The sequence below is a fragment of the Myotis myotis genome, unplaced genomic scaffold (assembly GCF_014108235.1).
Source record: "Myotis myotis isolate mMyoMyo1 unplaced genomic scaffold, mMyoMyo1.p scaffold_m19_p_1, whole genome shotgun sequence".
Lineage (NCBI taxonomy): Eukaryota > Metazoa > Chordata > Mammalia > Chiroptera > Vespertilionidae > Myotis > Myotis myotis.
Genome location: NW_023416313.1, coordinates 49,719,486 through 49,744,257, shown reverse-complemented (window position 1 = coordinate 49,744,257; position 24,772 = coordinate 49,719,486). Strand labels below are relative to the sequence as shown.

General features: G+C 43.2%; 1 protein-coding gene across 4 annotated transcripts in view; it reads right to left on the bottom strand.

The window, feature by feature from the left end:
- Positions 1–24,772, bottom strand: part of SHROOM3 (shroom family member 3) — a 167,732-nt gene that overhangs the window by 123,488 nt on the left and 19,472 nt on the right. For 2 of the 4 annotated variants that reach the window (XM_036337060.1, XM_036337090.1), the window contains exon 2: positions 4,531–4,591. The exons of the other annotated variants lie outside the window; for them this stretch is intronic. In XM_036337060.1, the coding sequence (XP_036192953.1) occupies positions 4,531–4,532 (2 nt within the window). In that variant the 5' untranslated portion in view covers positions 4,533–4,591. The remainder of the gene's footprint in view (positions 1–4,530; positions 4,592–24,772) is intronic. 4 annotated transcript variants of the gene reach the window in all.

The following is a 24,772-nucleotide window of genomic DNA, read 5'->3' as shown; positions in this document are numbered from 1 at the left end:
CTTGCTTAAAATCCCCCAACAGCCTCATGCTACACTTAAGACTACAATTCAATTCTTTACTAGGGCCTAGGAGGACCTACAGGATGTGGCCCCAGCCTACCTTGTTCACTATGCTTCAGCCATGCTGGCTTCCTGTCACTTCCATACCATCCCCCAATTTTTCCCACCTCAAGGCCCTTGCTCTTGGGTGTCCCCTCTGCCTGGAATGCCCCACACCTCTAAGTGGCAGGCTTCTTATTATTTGTTTTCATTCAAAAAGTCACTTGAACTTCCTACCCAATCTATCTCTATCCCATGACCCTGTCCTGTTTTCTTAATAGTACTTATTACTACCTGGAATTATCTTCTGTACTTATTTTTTTACTTATTTAAAGTCTATGTGCCCCTATGAGGATGTAAGTTCTATGAAAACAAATACTTCATCTATCATATTCACCACTGCATTTTCTATGCCTGACATATAGGGCACTCCATAAATATCTGTTGAATGAACAGATTATCTTTGAGTGTAATAGCAGTTTGCAAATTATACAAAATGACGCATTGGAACTCAATAGCCAATCCAAAGAATTTACCAATAGCTAAGAAATAAGAAATGGTGAAACCCAGGGGCAAATTGAGGTGAAGTATATATGTCAGATTGCAATCACTGACAAATTAAAATTATGTTCCATTCTATGTTCTTTTATGCCGGGGTCCAACCCCAGCAGGTCCAGGGGTCCCCAAAGGTGTGGATGGAATCGGCGAAGAAGGAAGGACATGGAGACAGCGTTCAGTTGATCAGCAGCCTAGCCAGGATCTCTAGCCAGGATCTCCAGCCAAGTTCTGGTCTGGATCTCCAGCAAAGTTCTGCTTAGGATCTCCAGCCAGGTTCTGTGTCCATGTTCTCTTGCTAGGTTCTCCAGCCAGGTTCTGTAGCCATGTTCCCTCGCTAGGTTCTCCAGCCAGGTTCTGTCCAGGCTCTCCAGCCAGGTTCAGTTACCAGGTTCTAGTCAGGTTCTCTTGCCAATTTCTGTAGTCAGGTTCAGTCCAGGATCTTTTGCCATGTTCTCTCGCTAGGTTCTGTCTCTAGGTTCTGAGGCCAGTTTCTGTCCAGGATCTTTTGCCATGTTCTCTCCAGCGAAGTTCTTCTGTCTCTAGAGAACGTTCTGTGTAGGTTCTGTGCCTAGGTTCTATCTCTCTTGGTTCCATATTCTAAGTTCTGTGTCTTGCTGTCTTATTACATCTGTATTTATACCAGTTGATTCAATCCTATCAATCTCTATTACAAAGGCTAGGGCGTTTCTTATCTCCATTCCAGGGAGTAAAGATTATGTAGCTTAAGCATGATTGTTCATAGTTAAAGTGATTAATTACCCACCTGGCACTAGTTAAGAGGTTTTATTCCCTCCCTAACTTCAGGGGAAAATCCCTACCTGGGGAAACAACCTTTCTCAGAGACCTTGGTTAAAACACATAGTGCCAAGAAGGTGAGCAAACATATTAAGAACAGTATGCCATATATGCCAGGTCCCTTGAAACAGCAAGCATGGACCGGCTCCCGGCACTTTTAGCCCTTTCCAGTCTTCTCCAACTTATCATCAAGAATCATCAAAAGCTGATGGCAGACTTGCCCACATTCTCTTTCTTCTCCTTCCTCCTCTAGTTTCAAAGTCTAAAATGAAAAGGGATGAAGTAAATTTTTCTGTCTGTACCCCAGTTTTCTATAATCCAAAACTCATGTCCTGATGTATTCAAAACCTGGCCTGAACAACTCAGAAAGTGTTTTCAGACGCTCCCTTTGAGAGCAGGTCAGTTGAACCTCACTCTGGCTTTTATAGTAAGGGAGGCAAGTGCTGCCAAAATTAACACGTTAGAGCTCCACTACCTGGATTTTTACTCTGAAAGAAACAGTTGGTGGCAGAAATGATCTTTGACCTTGCCTCTTTGTTATCACCTTCCCTATTCCATCGAATGAAACTGTACTAGTAAGTGCTCTAGGTGGGGCAAAGGAGAGTGCTGAGCTAGGCTTACTCCTGGCTTTGCTATAATCTAAATCTACTCCTAAATTTACTCTAGTTTTGGAAAAATCATTTAACTTCCCCCAACCTTCCTTGTTTATCTATAAAGTGAGAAATCTTTAGTAGATGACCTCTAGCTCTAACTGTGCATGGTGTGGAAATATTTTGTATCCAGTAAGTACAAAACAATTAAACTAATTGGTGGACTGGTTATGATTGGTGCTGTCCTACTATCGTCAAAAGACAATAGAAGGCAGGGTCAGAGGGCTGGGATGAGTCCTATGTCACAAGTTGTAGCTTCTAACTTCCAGAGATTAATAACTTCCCCTGGGATATTTCATGGTTTAAGTACAATATATGTACTAAAGACTGCTAAATTTCTATCCTCAGCCCAGTTCCCAATCCTGAACACCAGATTCATATACTCAACTGCCTAACCAACATCTTCACATGATGTCAATAGACATATCCACTTTAATATATTTAAATACTCTCTCCAAAATCTGTTCACCTTGTCATCTCTATCTCAGCAGACGGCAATTCTATCCACCTGGTGCTGATGCCTAAAACCTGAGTCCTTTCTTTCTCTCATTTTACATTTAATCTTCCCACAGATACTGTTGTTTCAACCTGCAAAACAGATCCAGAATCCAACAGCATCTCACCATCTTCTCTGTTATTATCCAAGTCCAATTATTGCCCTCTCTCTCCTGGACCACTGCCATAGCCTTCTGACTCAAACTGCTGCTTGCGCCCTCACCTCCCACCTCCAGCCTTTTCACAGCCAGAGTGATTCTTTTCTTTAAATCCTCACCCGAGGATATGTTTTTATTGATAATACAGGGAGAAGAAGGAAGAGAAAGGGAGAAAGGGAGAGAAACATTAATTGGTTGCCTCCTGTATGTGCCCTGAAAGGAAATCTAATTTACAACTTAGGTATGTGCCCTAACCAGGAATTGAACCTGCAACCATTTTGGTGTCACTAACTGAGCCTCCCCAGCCAGGGCACCAGAGTGATTCTTTTAAAACATTAGTCAAATCACATCAATCCTCTGTTCCAAACCCTGTAATGGTTCCTCATTTCTCTCAGAGTAAAAGCTCAAGTCCTTATGACGGTCTGCAAGTCCTCACAGGATCTACTCCTCTCCACCCACCTGTCATTGCTTTGTCCTGCTCTGCTACTGTTCTCCCCTGCTCACTCTGCTCCAGCTACAGTGGCCCCCTTGCTGTTTCTCAGACACACTGAGCACACGCCTGCCATAGGGCCTTTGCACAGAAAATTTCCCTTGTTCAGTGTCTGCATGGCTGCCACCCTCATCTCCTTCAAATGTCACTTCTGCACTGAGTCCTATCCTGACTTCCTTATTAAAATTACAACCTGTCCCCCTCCTTCCTAACCCAGAATTTCAGATTCCCTGCTTCATTTTCTCCCCATGCACTAATCTTCTTTATAATGTAGTTATGTGTTATGTTTAATATTTATAGCCTGTACCTCTGTCCTGAATATAACCTCAACAAAGGCAGGGGTTTGGTATGTTTTGTGTTCAGCATAGATACTCAATAAATACTTGTTGAATGAAGAATGAGTATCATTATGGGTTAGAAATATCCCAATGTCTGTGTGTCCACTGCACCCACGCCCTAGACGCGCTGGTCTAAGATCCACTGAGCATTGTCCAAATTCCCTTTGGGTTGATTCCATCCTATGATCCAGAATCTCATGAGATGTAACCTGCTCATTGAACCAAAATGGCACATAAAGACAATGATTGCTTTCTTTGGTTTTAAGACTATTTTCTCCATTGAACCATGGATTTCCAAAATAGGGGAAAACCCAATGATCCACAATCAATTAAATTGCTAATAATGAAAGAAGTTGCCAAATAATATTCTAATGTAAGATCTAGTCTCCTTTCCTGGACTTCTTGCCTAACACTAACTTTAACTCCTTCATTTTTTTTATATCTAATCTTCTAAAACTTTTAAAAGCCATTTCTACATTTCTGTAGGGAACTCACATCTATCCTTCCAATGCCTCTTCACACAGGCTTGTTAGTCTGTCCAAGTGTTATAAAGAAGACTTCTAATTCCAAATGATGTGCCTGGTAACCTAATACAGAGAAAGGAAGTGGACTCATTTGAAAGGAGATTCCCATCAAAGGGGAGGCTGTCAGTGTCAGATGATGGTAATTTCCTTGGTTCTAGTATTTACAGCTTCATAGGTTGGAGTCAACACCCATCTTCTGAATCACCTTTGTTCGTGAAAAGCAGTAGCAAGACTAGGCTTGTATATGTCCTTAACCCTTTGATACGCACAGGCTTTGTGGATAAATCTTAGGAAAAACTGCTGATTGCCGCTGACTTTTAGAGAGTTTAAAACAGGCATTTCCCCCAAATTCGTGTCGCCTCCATCACCATGAACAGAATACAAGCAATAGAGGAGAATATGAAAACAAACCATAAAAAACAATAGAGAACACAACACCAGATAGAATCTCTACACAGCGGGCATGTCATTGGCATAACTTACATAAGTGTAAGACCTGACACTTAGGCTTCTTACAGGATCGAACTAAGTCAGCCAGAAGTCCCTGAAAGATATAAGTGTTGGGTTGTATCTTATTTTGAGAAATAAAACCACAGCTTCAACAAAGGGGCCTTTTCACTTCCAATAATAACCACTGCACTTAGGTTAAGGATGGATGATAGGTCATAAAGGTAAAAAATATAAACCAGATGCTGTTATTCCTTTTAACTTAGGGGAAAAAACCCATTAAAACCCATTATACACTACCTCAAAAATGTTTGCAAATTTGTCAAGTCTCATTTGGCTTTAACACACGCAATCTTTCCAATGTTCAATATTATCATTAAATCCAAAAAGGATTTGAGGCAGCTCTGAAATATGCAAAAGACATCCTCCATATTAATTCAGATGGGCTCTTAACAAACTAATTCATTTCAAACACTTCATTCCAATTTCAGCTTGGCTTTTGCAAAAAGGGCCAAACTTTAAAAACATCATAATAACCACTCTTTACAAACAACAACAAATGTGACAGAGGAGGGGGGAATGGCACCCATTTTTGACCTGTAGTGGTAACTGCCCTGGCTGGGATTCTCATGCCCCACACCCACGCTTGGAAACCCGAATAACAAAACAGGACTCCAGGCCTTCAGCAACCGCTCAGGCTGGAGCAAGCGCTGCCCATGCTTCATCTCCCGGGAAACTCAGAAACTTCCCAAGAATGAAGTTGCAGCAGCGAAGCAGGCAGCGGAGCGAACCCTGGAGCTCTAATATACTGTCTTTTGCAGACAACAGTGCTTCAGTGTCAAAGCCACAAGACCAAGGGCAGGCGCTGCATCCAGAAGAAAACCGCTCTCAGCAAGCGCAAAACAGTGATCACAGGGAGGGGGAGCGCAGCGCTGCGAGGTCTGAGTGCAGACCGGGCCTGGAGTCCTTCCACACTCCGCACTCCGGCATTTTAATGAGAGTAAAGAGGAAATGGGAAGGTTTTACGGTAATTGTATTTATGTGTTAAAAATACCCAGTGACTCTTTTAGAATGTTCATGTCTCTCCAACACGAACAGATATTTTGTAAATATTTGGTTAGAAAAACGGAAATAACCTAAAGTTAAAATCCATGTACATGAATTACAAGTACTAACATGCTAGGATTAAAAATAAAACTCAACAGGAGTTTAGACTTGGGCTACACTCTCTCCACGGAGCGCCTCAGGAAGAAAGCACCGGCTCCTCCGTTATGGCCATGGGAGTGAGCAGGACATTTATTTGCCCTTTCCTCCCCTACGGCCTCTTATTTCACATTCCTACAGTGTTCTCTCGGCTCCACACTTGCAGCTCACACTGCTGAAACATTCTTTGGTGTTTCCTGCAAAGCTGAAGCTAAACAGGAAAGAGGCAGAAAAAGATTTTGAAGCATAATAATGAATCTCAAAAGAAAGTCGTTTTGCATCGTGTTTGTCCTGTTGTGTCGTAAATCAGCGAGTGAGATACAAGACGCCTTATTGAGCCAATTAATTAGGAGCTGGACATGGGGGGCGGGGGAACTTCACTTAAAAATATTGAGCCGAATAATAATTTTTAAAATATCATCTTTCCTAAAAGAAATATTTTCTCAATTGGATAAAGAAAACACAGAATGCTCTTGTGAACGCCTTGAAAAGGCCCAGGTCATGGTTCGGGCCACAGAGTAAATGCAAGAGCGGAGGCCAGTGCTTTCCTTGGGGCCCCTGGCAATGAGCTCTCTAGCCAGGAGTCGAGTTTTATAAACTGCTAATTGACGGGCAGACTTGGCTCTGCAAGGGAGTTTACAATTTGACTCATGCTTACGGTTTCTGTCCTTAACAGGTATTTGTGGTCTGAGTGCCATCAGACATTCTGAGAGGTCGTGTTCTGAGTGATAAGGTTACACATTCAGACTCGGTGGACTTCTTGCCTTGCTGTCCACAGGCTTGGGACAACAGGAGATACATGTTTAGGAAGAAAGGAGTGAAGGAAGAAAGGGAGGGAGGGAGAGTGGAAGGAAGGAAATGACAGAAGAAAGGACAAAAATCACAATTCATTTCAGTATGGCAAAGTAGCCCACCCTTAAAAGAAGAGTCATAAAAGAAATCAAAAGCATAAAATAAGTCTTATAAAAATCTTTCCCCTAAAATCAACCAATATATCACCCAAAGAGTAAACAGAGGTGAGCTGTAAATCTAAATCTGCCTAATGCATTCCTGGACTTTCTTCCTGAGAGCAAATGCCACTGAGAAATGAAGGTTCAGGAACCCAGACACCTCAGGGGTTAGAGAAAAGCTGACCACAGTGATTGTCATCACCAAGATAAGATCACCTGCCCTCTTCAGTAGCTTTAATAGCTAACGGTCCTCCTCTGATGCTCAAAACCATAAACTGAGAACAAAACAAAACAAAAAAACCCCTTTGCGTTTAGCCATCACCTCCCACAATTTTAGCAAAAAAGGCATAAGGAATGATAAAATATTCAGGACCACAATAAGATTCACCATTCCATCCATTAGTCTTTGCTGGCCAACTTAGTTCCCCATGGCCTCCTTGCCTCAATCAAAGGGAAAATATGCCTTCCAGATCCCATTATTCACCCAGGATTTGTTCTTTCTCAAACCAAACTCCCCGGAAGACGGTCTATATTTGTTTAGAGAAAGTTCTGGAAAGCTAGAGGTCGGTCCTTCCTGCCCCTGAGAAATGGAACTAGCTGGAAACCTAGTGGAAACTTTGGTAGGAATACTATGATGAATAGTTAAATATTTACAGCATAAGAACCATTTGAAAACAAATGTACAAGTGCCTGGCTTCGTTCCCTGTCTCAGGAACTAAGAATGCTCCCTTGCTGAGAGCTGCCATTTTACTGACATTCAAGTGAGAACGGACGCCAGGAAGCCTGAGGAGGAGTGAGCACAGCCACTATAGTTCTGCAGACTGGCATCGTGTTAGACGAGTTCATTCTGAAGGAGCCACCCTCTGAACCACAAATCCCCAAAGAAGAAATGTCTAGGGGAGAAAAAGCAAAACCAATAAAATTTGACATTAAATGCAGGCATGCCCCTATGAAAACTTATCAGTCTACTCATTCCATTGCCCCAAACGAAATAGGATATTAAAAAATGTGAAGAGCATGCCCAGTGTGGCTCAGTTGGTTGAGCATCATTCCATGTACCAAGAGGTCCCTGGTTCGGTTCCCGGTCAGGGCACATGCCTGAGTTGTAAACTGATGTTTCTATCTCTCTCTCCCTTCCTCTCTCTCTGAAAAATCAGTAAAAACATTTTTTTAAAGTAGAGAAATCCAAATTCTATCAGACAAACAAAACACTGCACTATATTGAAACCCGCTTCCCTCCTAAGGGAGAAGGAAAAGGGAAGAGTGGAGGGTGGAAAGTAGAGCTTCACTCAGACAGTTGTATAAATAAATCATAACCCCTGAAGCTCCATGTCTGAAGTTTGCTTTAATGCGAAGGGGGCGGCTTGGGGATGCGTAAGTGTACAAAATGATTTTTAGAAATGCCTCTTCAGACCGAAGTTTGCTTTAATGTGAAGGGGGCGGCTTGGGGATGCGTAAGTGTACAAAATGATTTTTAGAAATGCCTCTTCAGACCGTCCGTGTTTGGCTGTATTTGGTGGGAGCCAGTTCAACTGGTCTGAAGGGAGCCTTTGGGAGGTCGGTCTAACGCCCTCCAGTCACTTTGCCTCTAACAGTCAGGTCCCCTGCGTGGCGCTGTGCTGCATGACTTCCTGGAGACGGTGTTGGCCGAGTGCGAGGCTCCCAGCGGGGCTGAGACTCTGCCCTTGATTGACAGGAGACTTTAGGAAAAACACTTGGCACTCAGATGCTCTTGGAGATGACAATAGAAACACAAAGGAGAAAACCACAAAAATGTAACTGAAGTCAGCTTCACTTTTCTGCTCTCCATGCCAAGGTGCTGCTTTGTGAGTTTGCATTCCCCCGTGAGGGCTGAATGCTTGGGGATTTTCACGTGAGTCACCCTCATCCCTTCAGATCACATAATGGGGCAGATAAGGTGCTGCTCTTGGCAGAACCTCAGCTACGAGGCCAGAGGTCTGACCCAGGGAAAAGTGCCCTCTGTCCTTTCATATGCTGCTGGGATAGAAGTGACTGTTGGATGACTTAAAAGATTCATTAGAGCCCTAGTCGGTTAGGCTCAGTGGATAGAGCATCAGCCAGCATACTGAAGGATCCCAGGTTCCGTTCCGGTCAAGGGCACGTACCTCAGTTGCAGGCTCCTTCATGGCCCAGGCCCTGCACGGGGCACATGCAGGAGGCAACCAATCATGTATTTCTCTCATATTGATATTTCTCTCTGTCTTTTCCTCTCTCTTCCGCTCTCTCTAAAAATATAATCCGGTGAGGGTTAAAAAAAGAAAGAAAGATTCATGGGAGAGTAGGGAAATGCCTCCACGCTAGGATGAAAGACCAATAATTATGCAGGAAGACAGTTGTGGGCCCCTCAGTGTGGGGACTCTGCACCCCCATCTTCTCGCTGCCTCTACAGCAGGACATCTCCAGGGACCCCTCTGCCCTTGGCCTCTTCCTCCTCCTCCACTTACATTTAGTAACCCCCTCAGTCAGGCTTTGGAGTTCATGGTTGTCCAAACCGCTCCCCCTCAATTGTCAAATCTGGCTGCATCTTCTCAGGGTCCAACCCCACCCCTCTTCAAAGTTGGCATTGTTGACCATGCCCTCCCCTTACAACAGTTCCTCTTGCCAGGGTGTTGTTATTCCTCCATTAGTCACTTTTGCTGTGTTTTTTCTTCATCTGATTATCAAATGCAAGACCCTCCTCTCTTTGCTGCTTCAGCTCTCTTCCTCGGGGATCTCAGCATTCTCATCTTTAACAGTTACCTCTACGTAGATAATTCCCAAATAGATAACGTTGCTTCAGATACCTTCCCCGGCTGTGGCCTGCATTTCCAGGTGACTGTTGGACACCTTCACCAGCAGAGCCTAGGACCAGTTTGAGATCAAAATCTTCAACTTTCTCCAAACAAAAAGTCCCCCATCACCCTCCTGAACCTATTTCTACTGCTGACCTCACAATTCCACAAGTCATTGTGCTTCAAACATCCCTCAAAACAGTGATCAAATCCTACAGTTTCTTCAAGCCGGCTGGGCCCAGCCACCCTGTCTTTTATTCCTAGTATCATATCACCAACCTAATTCAGATCTTCGTTGCCTTTCCTTTATACTCCATGTCTTTCCCCGACAATAAACCTATTAGCCGCCTTCCCACTGCCATTCAACAGTATGAATCCCGCGTTTGCACTGAACTTCTCTCTCCATACACTTCACCACCCACTCTCGCACTCTGTGAAAATAAATGAACAAGAGACCATGGGATTATTTGGCATTTTGGAAATTTTAAAAATAGGCGGATGCTTGTATGTTTACAAGTTTCACTAAGATGTGAGGATATGTGGTCAATGGCTTCATTAAAGCTCTTTAAAGGCAGGCTGCTCCCCGGAGGACCGGATCAGGGGGTCCCCATAGAGACTCATCTCCCAGGTCCCAGCACCATGACACAGGGATTCACCATGTGACTGCAGGGCTCAGCCTGACAACTCTCAGAGCAAATCACCCTTCTCTCAAGCACGGGAAGGTCAGAGGTCAAATGAAGTGTCCTCAGTATTTTACTGGAGAGGGGAAATTATAGTCTTCAAAAGTGACAATTTCATGAAAGACAAAGAAATATAGTGCACATGTTCCAGATTAAAAGAGGCTAAAAAGACATAACTAATTTCAATACCTAGCCCATGACTGGGTCCTGTATTGGAAGGAAGAAATATGCTATAAAGGACATTATTATGTCAATTAATAAAACTGAAGTACAGACAGTAAAGTTTTGTATCTATGCTCAAGTTATAGAGCTGATCATTGTACTACAGTTATGAAATAGAATATCCTGATTCTAAGGAAATACACACTGAAGTGTTTAGAAGTAAAAGAACCATGCTGTAACTTACCCTCAAGCAGTTCAAAAAATATTATAGACAGAGAGCACATATGACAAAGAAAGTGGGGTAAAAAGGCATCTGGGTAAAGGATACGTGAGTGTTCTGTGCACTATTCTTATTCTTACAACTTTTCTCTAATTTTAAAATGATTCTCAAATAAAAATTTTAAAAAATTTATTTTTTATTTCTTTTTACATATTTTTATTGATTTCAAAGAGGATGAGGAGAGAGAGTGTGAGATAGAAACATCAGTGATGAGAGAGAATCATGGGTTGGCTGCCTCCTGCATGCCCCCCACTGGGGGTCAAGCCCACAACCCAGACATGTGCCCTGACCAGGAATGGAACCCTGACCTCCTGGTTCATAGGTCGACACTCAACCACTGAGCAACACTGGCTGGGCAGATTTTAAAGAATTAAATCCTCATATCTGTATTATTGAGAAGCAGGGTAGCCCTGCACAATGCAGAGAATAAAAAAAGGTATGAGGAATGAATGTCTATTGCATAAACCTTCTTTACTTTAGTAACTGTGTATGTAACATTTATGTTCATGACATTTCAACTTTCCATGCTTTCCAAGATCTGTTCCTAAATTCAGCTCAAATTATACTAATGTGAAGAAAATTTGAGGATAGCATAATAAAATGTAAAAAATATATATGTTATATTAAAAATACAATTTATATGTAAGTACATATGTATTTATTAGTTTTCAAATTGTCATTCTAACAGTTCATATTTTAGTGCTAAAAATTTAGGTATCTTAAATTTAGATTATTTAAATTAGGATTCTATGTATTGATTTCTTGGTTTAAAAAAATAGAATATTTTTATAAGTATACTATGAGGCTGAGTCTACATCTTAGAGAACTAAATTATTTGATGATTAACAAAACAAGGCCCTTAAAAGGTTAAATTATATCTCTGCAATGTAGTAAAGTAGCCAAACTTATTAGTACAGGTTGAAGCCTGAAAAATACCTAACTATGGTCAAAGGCAAATTTCCTTAGAGAACAAAAACTTCCTTTAATCCTTCTATCAAAAGTATCATTATGCTCTGGCCAGTGTGACTCAGCTGTTTGGAGCGTCATCTTGTGTATAAGGGTTACAGGTTTGACGCCCAGTCAGGGCACATACCTAGGGTGCGGGTTCAATCCTCTACTGGGATGTGTTCAGGAGGCAACTGATTGATGTTTCTTTTCTCTCTTCCTCTCTCTCTGTCTCTCCCCTCTTCTCTCTCTAAAAATAAATAAAAACATATCCTCTGGTGAGGATTTAAAAAAATTTTTAAGAATATAATTATTCTGACAGAGTCTATAATGTCACCAGCATAGAGAGGAAAACATTCAGTTAAAGTATTTATACCCCATTCGCACATCAACATGGGCTATTCTTTGATCTAAATAGATTCGTGAGGGGAGAAAAGTGAAATTGGGCCCTAGCTGGTTTGGCTCAGCGGATAGAGCGTCGGCCTGTGGACTCAAGGGTCCCAGGTTCGATTCCAGTTAAGGGCATGTACCTGGGTTGCGGGCACATCCTCAATAGGGGGCGTGCAAGAGGCAGCTGAATCGATGTTTCTCTCTCATCGATGTTTCTAACTCGCTATCCCTCTCCCTTCCTCTCTGTAAAAAAATCAATAAAATATATATTTTTTTAAAAAAGTGAAATTGGGCCCAGCAGGTCAGCTCTGAAGCACAGCCTATCGTTCTGCTCTGAGCAGTGACATCAGCAGGTCAGCTCTGAAGCACAGCCTATCGTTCTGCTCTGAGCAGTGACATCAGCAGGTCAGCTCTGAAGCACAGCCTATCGTTCTGCTCTGAGCAGTGACATCAGCAGGTCAGCTCTGAAGCACAGCCTATCGTTCTGCCCTGAGCAGTGACATCAGCAGGCCAGTTCTGAAGCACAGCCTATCGTTCTGCCCTGAGCAGTGACATCAGCAGGCCAGCTCTGAAGCACAGCCTATCATTCTGCTCTGAGCAGTGACATCAGCAGGTCAGCTCTGAAGCACAGCCTATCGTTCTGCCCTGAGCAGTGACATCAGCAGGGCAGCGGCATGGCTGACCGCATGCTCTGTGCCATGCCCAGTCCTGAATGCTGTCTATGCCCTCCGCCCGCTCACTCTTTCCACAAACTGTAGGAGGCAGGTGCTATCATCAATCCCACTTCACAGATGAGGAAACTGAGGAACAGAAAGGCTGAATGATTTGCTCAAGGTCTAGTCTAAGACAGAACTAGGATGTGAACACAGACAATCTGGCACCAGCATCGGTGCTCTCCATCACTAGTTTATTTATTTCATTTTTATTTATGTATTTTTTAATTAACATGTTTTATTGATTTTAGAGAGAGAGAGAGAGAGAGAGACAAAGAAACATCGAGAGAGAAAAATGTCACCTGCCACCTGTACGCCTCCTCCTGGGGATTGAGCCCAGGCATGTGCCGTGACTGGGAATCGAACCGGTGACCTCTCGGTGACCTCTCGGTGCACTGGACAAGCCCAAGCAACTGAGCCCTACTGGCCAGGGCTAGTTGTATTTATTTAGAGAAAATACAAATCAGACCTATTCAGTTTCCCCTATGCAGTAACATGATTTTTAAATAGACAGTCACTTGACTTTGACTTCTGAGATTTCCTCACATTTCATATTGCCTATATTACCTACTTAACCTCACTATCTGTTATACGTTAATTTCTGCTTTAGGGAAACCCCACTGGTAGGCAAAAAAGCCAGATTACTGTTTTTAAAACATGATTTAATATCCAGGAAACAGAAAATGCAGGAAGGTTGAACCTTTCAGGATTCCATGCCAGATTATTAGAATCATAGAATCTCAAGGTTAGATAAGGAGAGAGAAAGAGAGAGAGAGAGACGTCATCTTACCTCAGCCCTATAGGGTGCCTGAATCTCTTTTAAAATATCACCACCAAGCCATTGTTTAACCCTGACTCAAAGCCTCTTCTATTTTCAAACAACTCTAATTAGAAAACTCTTCCTAATGTCACACCTAATTTCTCACTCCCTTTCGCTTCCACCCGTTGGTCTGGAGTCTAATCCTGCTTTCACTTCTTGATCTTTGATGTACTGAATGGGAGACACAACCCTGAGTCTCCTGTGAGATAAATATACCCAGATGTGATGACCACGAACCTTCAGAATTAGATTCACACGAGGTTCCATGAGGTGAAGGCCTTATCTTCCTCACTTCAGGCATTACTCATATTTTTATGGAGCAACCAGACTGTTCTTTAATCCTATCACCTGACCAAAACCCCAAATCCCAGTTAATTCTGCATTTTATGTAGCAACACCACTCAACTGGAATAATTACTGGAAGAAGTGCTTCCCCCCTTTCAGAACCTGCCCATGGGCACCTTTCCTAGGTTTAGTATCGTACATGCCAGGGGTGCCTCCCTGTGGCCCCTTTCCCTTCACATGACTCCACCAATGGGCTCATGCTCCATCACCTTTAACACTCTTAGCTGTTAAACAACCATGAGCAACAGGATGATAATTTACTTTCAACTCCAGACAGGATTTGTAAACACCGTGATAAATGAGGAGAGGCAGGAAAGCTACATTCCTCTAGCAAGTCCTCTTAAATGGAAACATGCTGCATTTCAGCGTCAGTTGGCATCAATCATTCATTCCCAATCAGGACTGAACTTACCCAGATTCCCATCAGGCACTTTTCCCATCTGGTCCCCTGAAGAGCACATGTCAGTTGAAATTACAGGGAACCAATCAGTCACTGTGTCCCAGAAAACAAGAGCACTGATTGCAAATTCATTAACTACGCTTTTGGTTGAAGGTGGTACAAAATGCTCTAAGTAAAGGTACTTTGTGTGTGTGGGGGGGGGGGGGGGGGAGAGTTGGAGGGGGGAATGTGATTTTTAATGCCCAAAATTTAGACATGTCTTCAAATGTGCTTGACCTTCCTGTGGTCTCTTGTGTTCTTGCTCTTTTTCTCCTTATTGCATGTTCATTCCCTCAAGCCGCAATCCTCAGCTAGCTTCCTCCTTTGCACCCTGCTGAGGTCAATTGGTCTCAGAGGACAAACAGGCATTTCTCTGGGGGTGACACGGAGCTTAACTCAATCTTTTCCGGAGAAGGCGGGTGGGGGGGGGGGGGGATGGGTAAAGGCCAACTGCAGAAAACCATCTGGATCCACTCACAGCCCCACTCCTTAATGCCCTTACTCAGGACACAACTCATCCATGAGCTTCCCAAACCCTAGACCAGCATCTGCAAAGAGAATTTGGCTCATAGGCTTGTTTTGGTTGGCCTGCACTGGTGTTAGTCCACACAGAGCTTTCAATTTGAACACTTAATCATTTAGGATCACTCACATAAAAATCCAGATTTCTGGCAACACTGGGTCTGCCTTCCTTCATAATAATAACCCATTCGAGTTGAGAATCAGCTGCCCTCTTTCGATGGAGCATGAATCCACCAGTTTCCCCTAGTCCTCACCACTCCCCATTGTGCTCTTGGGGAAAGGGCCATTTACCTTTTGTACCTTGACCACTTTATTCATTTGGGTTTCTTCCTTGCTCTGACAGCCATTTAAGTTTACAAGCCTGGTAGATATTCTGTCAAAGACTATTAAATCTGTGTTCCTGTCTGTAAAATACGAGGATTGGTCTTCCAGCTCCATGATTATATGATTTAGTGGGTGGCTGAGCAAAGGTGGTATCACGCTATCTTTGATCCCATTTCTTCAGTAGAGAGGAGGACACAGCATGACCAGTGACCTATGTGAATGAGCGACTAACTACTCCCCCAGCCCTTAGATATGCCCTTACTTTAACCTAAGGATGGCCCTTCTCTTCCTTGCCATCAACAAGAGGAGCCAAATGGAAGTTGAAGATGAAGTTCAGATTTGAATAGGTGGCTTCCATCAAAGTCCTATTTGATTTTTCTAACTTACATGCCAACCTGCCCCCCTGTAGTATGTTCCCAGGACCATTTGAGGGCATTTAATCAAAGCAAAGGGAAGATATATTAATGAACTTGGTAAGACATTTCTCATGTAATGTTGCTACATGACTCCTTGCTATATCGCAGCTCTGTTAAAATTCTAATAGTCTACAGTAAGTGCTTTATGTGAGCTGTACATGTGTTTATAAAAGTTGACAGAATAAAATAACAGCTTGCCTTGGCAAGGAATATTGTCAGTGGTTATGTAAGGTAGAAAGTTGAGAACTCACAACAATTTCTAACAATTGGAGCTATGCAAATAAGGAATGAGCTGACTTGTCAGGTACTGAGCTCCTTGACCCTGAAACTATGCAAGGAGAAGTTAGAAGCACCTCTGTCCTAGATGTTATGGAGGAGTTTCCTGCATTGGACACGGTGGTGGGGTGGGGGCTAAGAAAGTGGGAGTTGGGGAGAATCTTGGACTACCTATCCTATTACACCCCCTCTGACTCCATATGCTGGGAATTCTTCCTTCTCCCTGTTACGTTTTCTCTTTAACTTAGAAACCCCCTGATTTACTACTGGCCTACATCACAAGATGCTGGAATGAGTGATGGTAGTACATGGATTAGGCTCTCAGCTGGTATTCAACAGTGCTTGTTTTAAGAACCTAAATTTATAACTTTGTACTTTTCATAGTATTTGTGACATGTGACTAAATCTTGCCTGAAATGGGTGTTGCTTTTTTGTTAAATTTTTTTTCAGTACAGAAAATTTAATAATAATAGCAACTAGCATAAAATCTGAAAGCCCCTAACGCTCTGCTCAAACACTTCTATGCCTGGCCATAACCCCTAGAGGCTACTTAGCATGTCACAAGTTGTCCCCTGGGATTCATGAGCAATTCTACAGGAAAGTTAAACTCACAGCTAACACATCATTTCGATTTGTCTCCATAAAGCTTTAAGTATTCCTATATCATGAGCACTGCTTCCATTCATTTTTTCTTGTTTGGCTAAACAAACTAGCTCTACATCTAATATTATTGTCTTAATTAGCCAGAGATTTAACTAGAAAATCCTGCCTTAGGAGACAGAAGATGTGTCAGAAGCTGCACAGAGATGAAAATGTTGCTGCTATTTTCTGATATCATATTAATGGACATTACCATATCAGGAAGAAAAAATACCTCCAAAACAAAATGCAGAATTTCCCCAGAGAGGGTTTAGAGTAGAGGAATAAAAACAAGTGGGGTTTAGAACAAAGAGAGGTGGGGGTGGGGTGAGCAGAGGTGGACAAGATGTTTGGATTTTTACAAAATGTGTCTGAGCAAGTTTCTTTGAGCAAAATGCAATTAAGTTGTTACAAGAATATTCCAAGAAGCAGAGTGCATCTTATTTGACGTCTGACTGATTCAGCCTGTATTGTACAAACACACCTCCATGGCCGATAATGCAGACACTGGGTGAAGAAGGTTATAACTCTTTCAGGCCCCCCACCTCCCCACCCCCCACCCCCTGCAGAAACTCCAGAAGTTGGAATCAGCAAAAGATGAGCCTACAGGGAAGTCTTCCCAAGTCAGGCTCAGCTCGAGGCCAGGCTCCGTGGATCTGTGGCAAAGTTCCTGGTATGCTGTGCACACTAAGTAAATATTAAAAAACTTCCCGTCGCCCAGCTTAATGGGAACCCAAGGACACCGTGACCTCAAGAAGTTCTTATCGATGGAGAGCAAATATAAAAACACTAAGGACATTGCCCTAAGGTACAGCCAGAAGGTTTACTACGTAAAAACTGGGTATCTTAGTTCTTTGAGGGTACCACACGCCCCTTTAGCACCCAGAACATATTTCCAGAAATGATTTAATGTCCCCTAACCATTTCCTCTCTTTTGCTGAATTGATTCCCAAAAGAGGTATCTCCCTTTTGCCCCTTCGCCTCTGCCATTACTCTTAGAAAAAAAATTCAGCATTCCCGATAAGAAATAACCAAAACAAGATCGTTTGAATTCCACTGAAACCCATTCATCATGTAGTGTTAAAAAAAAAACCCAAAAAACCTTCCCACTCTCTATGTTAAATCATCAGGACAGGAACATGCACTTGGAGAGAAAGCGAGCACAGAGTTCACTGGAATTTGGAGCTGAGGCAAGAAGTGGCTTTAAAAAAATTACCTGAAGGTCTGGAGATGAAGAGTGGTGGTGGTGGTTGCACAACAACGTGAATGTACTTAATGCCACTAAATTGTACACTTAAAACTAAGGAAAACTAGTCAACTTTATGTTCCGTATATGTGTTAGTCTGCTTTTGCTATAACAAAACTAGAGGTCCGGTGCATGAAATGTATGCGGGGGGGGGGGGGGGGGGGTCTCTCAGCCCAGCCTGCACCCTCCCTCTCCAATCTGGGACCTCTAGGGGGATATCCGACTGCTGGTTTAGGCCCAATCCGGCAGTTGGACATCCCCCTCGCAATCCAGGAGACACTGACTCCTAACCACTCACCTGCCTGTCTGCCTAATGCCCCTAACTGCTCCCCTGCCTGCCTGATTGCCCCTAACTGCCTCTGCCTGCCTGCCTGGTCACCCCTAACGGCTCTCCCCTGCCGGCCTGGTCATCCCCAACGTGCATATGGCTGGGGTCTCTCAGCCTGGGCCTGTGCCCTCTCACAGTCCAGGAGCCCTTGGGAGATGTCCTCAGGGGAGTGAGCCTAAGCCAGCAGTCAGACATCCTTAGCTCGGCGCTTGCCAGCCATGAGCCCAGCTCAGGGCTTCTGGCTGAGTGGCACGCCCCCTGTGGGAGCGCACTGACCACCAGGGGGCAGCTCCTGCATTGAGTGTCATCCTCCTGGTGATCAGTGTCTGTCATAGCGACTGGTTGTTCCACTGTTTGGTAGATTTGCATATTAGCCTTTTATTATATAGGATACCATCAAGTGGATGGTTTGTAAACAACAGACATTTAGTTCTCACAGTTCTGGAGGCTGGAAGTCTATGATCAAGGCACAAGCAGATCCAGTGTCTGGGAGAGCCTGCTTCCTGGTTCGCCAATGGCTGCCTGTTTGCTGTGTCCTCACAGGTCAGAAGGGGTGAGGGAGGGCTCTGAGGGCTCTTGTATGAAGGCACTAATCCCATCACGAGGGCTTCAACCCCATGATTTAATCACCTCACAAAGGCCCCCCACCTCCATCATCACATTGGTGATTAGGTTTCAATATATGAATTTAGGGGGAAGGGGACACATATTCAGCCTATGTTAGTATACTTTACCATATTTTTAAAAATCCCCATGCAAGGATATATTTTTATTGATTTTAGAGAGAGAAAGGGAGAGAAAGAGAGAAACATCAATGTGATAGAGAAACATTGATTGGTTGCCTCCTGTATATGCCCCGGCTGGGAATCGATCCTGCAACCTTTTGGTGTATGGGACAATGCTCCAACCAAATGAGCCACCCGATCAGGGCTACTACAATTTTTTTTTAATGGGAGAAAACTTACCTTTAAACTCCTCAAGCAACTCCCTCTCCTGTCCCCACCCACAGTGGAGGACAGGCCGAAGTGGCTAAACCTCACATCACCAGTCCTCAGAATCCTCGCCCTGCCTTAGCTGGGTCTGGAGAGAGCTGGCCCATTAATGAGAAGTTGCACACAGAGTCCCTGCCCCCTCCCCCCAACCAGCTCTGGATCTCTCAATCAATAAAGTGGGAAATGATTTTGAGATTGGCTTAGAGAAGAATAACACCAGGATCCTTCTGCAGGAATGCCAACAGCATCCTATATTAAAGAGCTAATATGCAAATGGTTGTCACGCCCTCGCACCCGGGCTGGGGGGACCTGAGGCTGCGCCCCTTGCCCTGGCACCATGCTGGGGGACCTGAGGCTGTGCCCTACACCCCAGGGGGGCTTGACGAGGGACCTGAGGCTGCACCCCCCACCTGGCGCTGGGCCTGGGGACCTGAGGCTGTGCCCCCCTGCCCTGTGGGGCTTGACAGGGATGGGGTGGGCCAGGTCTGGGTCTTGTGCGATTTTGAGGCATGTGCAGGTGGGTGGGGACTTGACTCTGGGTCCCATGGCGTGCCCCAGACTCTGACAGGAGGGAGATTTTCCGATACATTTTAGTAATTCTCTTTCAACTCTGACAGTTCTATTATAGAGAAAGGGCAAATAGCAATATTAAAGTATTTCCTCTAATTAATTCCTTTTAAATGTGCATGAATTTCATGCACCGGGCCACTAGTTTTAAATATAAAATGCCAGATTACAGACGAAAGATGGAAAAGCTAGGGACAGTTCTGTGGGGGTGTGGGGCATTTCATTGGAAAAAATTACATATAAACAAGAATCACTTCAGGAGTTTATCAAGACACGTGGCTATTTGAAAAATATGTAAAAGTCGATGGCATAAAACAAGGGGTGCAGTTATTTCTTCAAAACAGGAGACTCACTCTCCAAATTTCACGTTAATATGTATAATGCTAACCACTCTCCTCTTTTTTTGGTGCTTTAATTTCCTCATCATCAAAACAGAAAAACCTCTCAGAACCTACTGTCACCTTTTCAGAAAGCCACAGGAACACCTGTGGTCTAGAGAAACAAAACTCTTCCACAAATGCTTGACTTCACTCGCATCTCAATGGCACACCACTCAGTGAAAGCAAACGAGTCAACATTCTCTGAAACGAAGCTGGTTTTCTTTGGCTAGACAACCACCACATGGCAGGTATTTTCTGTCCTACTTTTATAATAAAGAAAGACGGGCACTGGCTTGTTTGCTTTGGTTTGACAGATGACGGTCAAGGGTAGCGGTGAGATTGTATCCTCATTGTCCTTTGTGAAGGAAAACAACGCACCATCAATTTTCCTTGCAGAAAATGCTTCGTTTTGCTCGCCTGGGGAATTCTTCAAAGCCCTTCGTCCTTTGCCCTCCAAAAGGTAAATAAAAATAAAGCAAAATGGGGACCAGGTGGCAAGAGCTGCCTGGAAGTTTGAGAATCTAAACTCAAGGCTAATACTGTGTCTTCTGTTAGTGTCAGTTGGAATCTAGGATGATGCGGGTATAGGATAGACCTACACTGGGTGAGTGTTAGAAAGGCGTAGATGGGCACAAGGATTTTCTGCTAACCGTGCTCTCCACATCTATTCTGATTCAGATGGAAAGGAAGTTTACAATATAATTTGGCTTTTCATATATTTAAGAAACAAAAAGTAGGACTGTGATCCTGAGGGCAACAATGTTCAGTGACAGGTTCTAGAAATGTTCTGTGTGAACTAAGAGGTCCTGAGGGTCCAGGAAAGTGATTGCTTGGCTTCAGGAGGCTGAGTGTGTACTCTGTACTCCAGAAATGAAGCGACCGCCCTTCTCCCTTCAGCTTCCAGGGAATTAGAAGCATGTATGAGCTTTCCTAAGTGTAAATGGCTAGGAAAGAGGGGTGGTCTTGTTAACTCTATTCCAATTCACTTAATAGAATTTTCCAAATACAACTCACTAATTTTCAAAAATTAGAGTATCAGGAAGTGTATGTTAAACCAAACTATACTGAACATCATTTATAGCTTACTGATGCATACATAATAATGATAATTATTATTATTATAACAGCCACCACTTATTAAATGCTTGCTCGATGTCAGTGGTTCTCAAACTTCAGCAAGCATCAGAACTACCTCAAGGGCTTATTAAAACTCAAATTGCTGGTCTTCACCCTTAAATTTAAAAAAAATTGTGGTAAAATACACATAAGATTTGCCATTTTTAACCATGTTAACTCTACAGTTCAGTGTGTTAAGTTCATTTACGTTGTTGTCAATCAATTGCCAGAATTCTTTTTCTTTTTTAAGATTTTTAAATTGACTTTTAGAGAGAGAGGAAGGGAAAGGGGTGGAGGAGAGAGATGAGACTGAAACATCAATTGGCTGCCTCCTGCATGCCCCTACCAGGATGGAGCCACCAACCCAGGCATGTGACCAGGAATTGAACCGGCAACCTTTCAGTGCACAGGATGATGCCCAACCAACTGAGCTACACCGGTTAGGGCTCCAGAATTATTTCCATCTTGCAAAACTAAAACTCTATACCATTAAACAACTCTGCATTTTCCCCTCCCCCAGCTTCTTGCAACCACCTACCCACTTTCTGTCCCTATAAGTTATACTATTCTAGTTACCTCATATAAATGGAAGCGATACAGTATTTGTCTTTTTGTGACTGGCTCATTTCACTTAGTACAATGCCCTCAAGGTTCATCCATTTTATAAGATGTATCAGAACTCCTTTCTTTTTAAGGTTGAATAATATTCCATCATATATACAAGGTGGGGCAAAATTGTTTTACAGTTGTTCATATGGAAAATAATACAATAATTAATAAATTACACAAGAATAAACTGTGTTTCATGTACTCACAACTGTAAACCTACCTTTGCCTCACCCTGCTAATATCATCTATCTATCTATCTATCTATCTATCTATCTATCTATCTATCTATCAATCATCTCATTTTCTTTATTCATCAACTGTTGAAAAACAGTAGGTTGTTTCCATACCTTGGCTATTATAAATAATGCTGCTATGGCCCTAGCCCAGTGGTCGGCAAACTGCGGCTCGCGAGCCACATGCGGCTCTTTGGCCCCTTGAGTGTGGCTCTTCCACAAAATACCGACTTCTGCACATGGGCCACGAAGTTTAGATCGCACTGTATGTGTGCGCCCGCACATGGTATTTTGTGGAAGAGCCACACTCAAGGGGCCAAAGAGCCGCATGTGGCTCGCAAGCCGCAGTTTGCTGACCACTGCCCTAGCCAGTTTGGCTCAGTGGACAGAGTGTCGGCCTGTGGACTGAAGGGTCCCAAGTTCGATTCTGGTCAATGGCATGTACCTTGGTTGCAGGCACATCCCCAGTAGGGAGTGTGCAGGAGGCAGCTGGTCGATGTTTCTCTCTCATCGATGTTTCTCTCTCATCAATGCTTCTACCTCTCTATTCCTCTCCCTTCCTCTCTGTAAAAAAAATCAATAAAAATATATTTTAAAAAAACAAAACAAAAACAAAAAACAAATAATGCTGCTATGAACATGGGTGTACAAAGATCATGTGGTAATCTTGTGTTTACTTTTTTCTGAGGGACTACTGCACTGTTTTCTACAGCAGCTGTATCATGTTACATTCCCACCAACAGTGCATAAGGGTTATGATTCCGCCACATCTTCTCCAAGACCTATTTTCTGTCTTTCTTTTATAGAGTAGCCATCCAGCGGGTGTGAGATGGTATCATATTGTGGTTCTGATTTGCATTCCCTAATTATTAGTTGAGCATCTTTTCATGTGCTCATTGGACATTTGTATATCATCTTTGGAGAAATGTTTATTCAAGTCATTTGCCCTTTAAAAAATCAGGTTGTTTTGTTGTTGTTGAGTTCTATATATTCTGGATATGAACCCCTTATCAGATATATGATTTGTAAATCTTGCATGAGTTTATTCTACTATTAAGTGGGAAAGCAGGGACTCTCACCCAGCCGTTCTGACCTGGTTACACCATCTCTGCTACACTGAGTCAAATAAGGTCCACAGAGAATATTCACTAATGACCAAGTCAATGAACTTGAGAGAACAGGTGGTGCCTTGTAAGCTCTGTCTCTTTTTCTTTAAATCGGGACTAAAATTCTGGACTCTTTCCTTGGATGTTACATTCTAACATTATCCAGAGACATATAAGTACCATATGATTTCACTCATATGTAGAATTTAATGACCAAACTGAACTAACAAGCAAAACAGAGACAGACTCATAGATAGAGAGCAGGCAGACAGCTTTGGTGGGAGTGGGTGTTGGAGTGATTGAGCAAAAAGGAAAGAAAGAGGAAGAACTCATGGATGCGGACAATGGTGTGATGACTGCGGGAAGGAGAGGGGTGGGAGGAGGTGGAAGGGTAAGGGGGGATAAATGGTGATGGGAAAAAATTAAAGGAAAAAAAGATGAGGGGATAAAGAAAACGAATCTGCTCTAAGTCAATGGGGTAAATGGTGGTGGTGGTGAAGCAGGGGTGGGACACTCCATCAAGAACAGCTAGACCAGCCCAGCCCAATGAATGAACTCAATCAAGAGCAAGATGTTTAGCCTTTAGCTTAGGCAAGTGTTGTGCCTTCCTCCCAAGGCTGTCTGTGTTTAGACATTTCCCCATTAGCAACATTCAGTCAGGACCTCAGCTGGCCCATAGAGGCCTTTCATTGTGTGCATGGGACAAGGCTCTCTCAGGACCCATGTAGCCAGCACTGCAGTGCCTGGCCAGGTCCTTCAGGGTGGGTGGGTTCCAGCCCCTGTGTGGACCCTGTGCAGTGAACACCTAGAGACAGAGTATAATAAGGTGGACAGTCATCACCACTGTTAATAACCCTAATAAAGGTTAGCGTTACTAGTGGTTAAGAAGGTATATATGGCCATAGGTAGGTAGGTAGATAGGTAGATAGATAGATAGACAGATAGACAGATAGATAGATAATGGCCTCCTGTTTACTCATTTCCATGGATAACCAAAGGCTGGCACTAACCTAATGCCCATGATGGTTTTAAGTACTGAAGATAAAAACAATTCATAGTTTAATGAATTTATCAACCTCAGTGTGTACCTCACGTCATCATGCCCAAAACAGTGACTTATTCTGATGTAAAGCTGGCTATTTAAGGACAGCCTAGCTATCCCTTGTTAGGCCTGAGAAAAAAAATCCACTCCTCACAGAAACCAAGCCTGGTGCTTTGTGCTGGACTTCGCAGCTGCAAAGCAAAAGCTTGGTGGTTCACAGCCACTTGTAAACAGAAAATGTGGAGGTCCCTGGATGAACACATGGGCTTTATTCATCTTCAGATGTTGACATTCCCCAGGGCACCACCACAACAACAGAATTAAGACGCAAAAGGAATTCAGAACCTTCCTTTGCTATCTCAAGCCTGGGAATCTTTTCAAATTTAAATGAATATCTGTCAAGCTAATTAAGAGAAGATGCAAGGCGCTCTTTCTGTGCTCATTGGAGAACAACTTACCCACCATAAATTCCTCAGGGAGTGGGAGTGAATAGGTCTCTACACTCTTGCTCAAGATGCCTGGCTTTGTCTGTTTCCAGTTGGGCCTGTTTATCTCCTAGACCCAGAAAGACCACAAAGCATACCTGGAATCAAGTTTTAATTTCATAAAACAGAAGTGGATAAGATTATGATGAGATGTTGCAACTGATGTTCTATAGTCAACAAAACTGGGGGAACTGACAAGCAATCATTTATATCTGAGTGGCACCTTTTCCCTCCCAAGATGTTTTATATTTATTAGCAGACAGTAACTCTTAAATGTT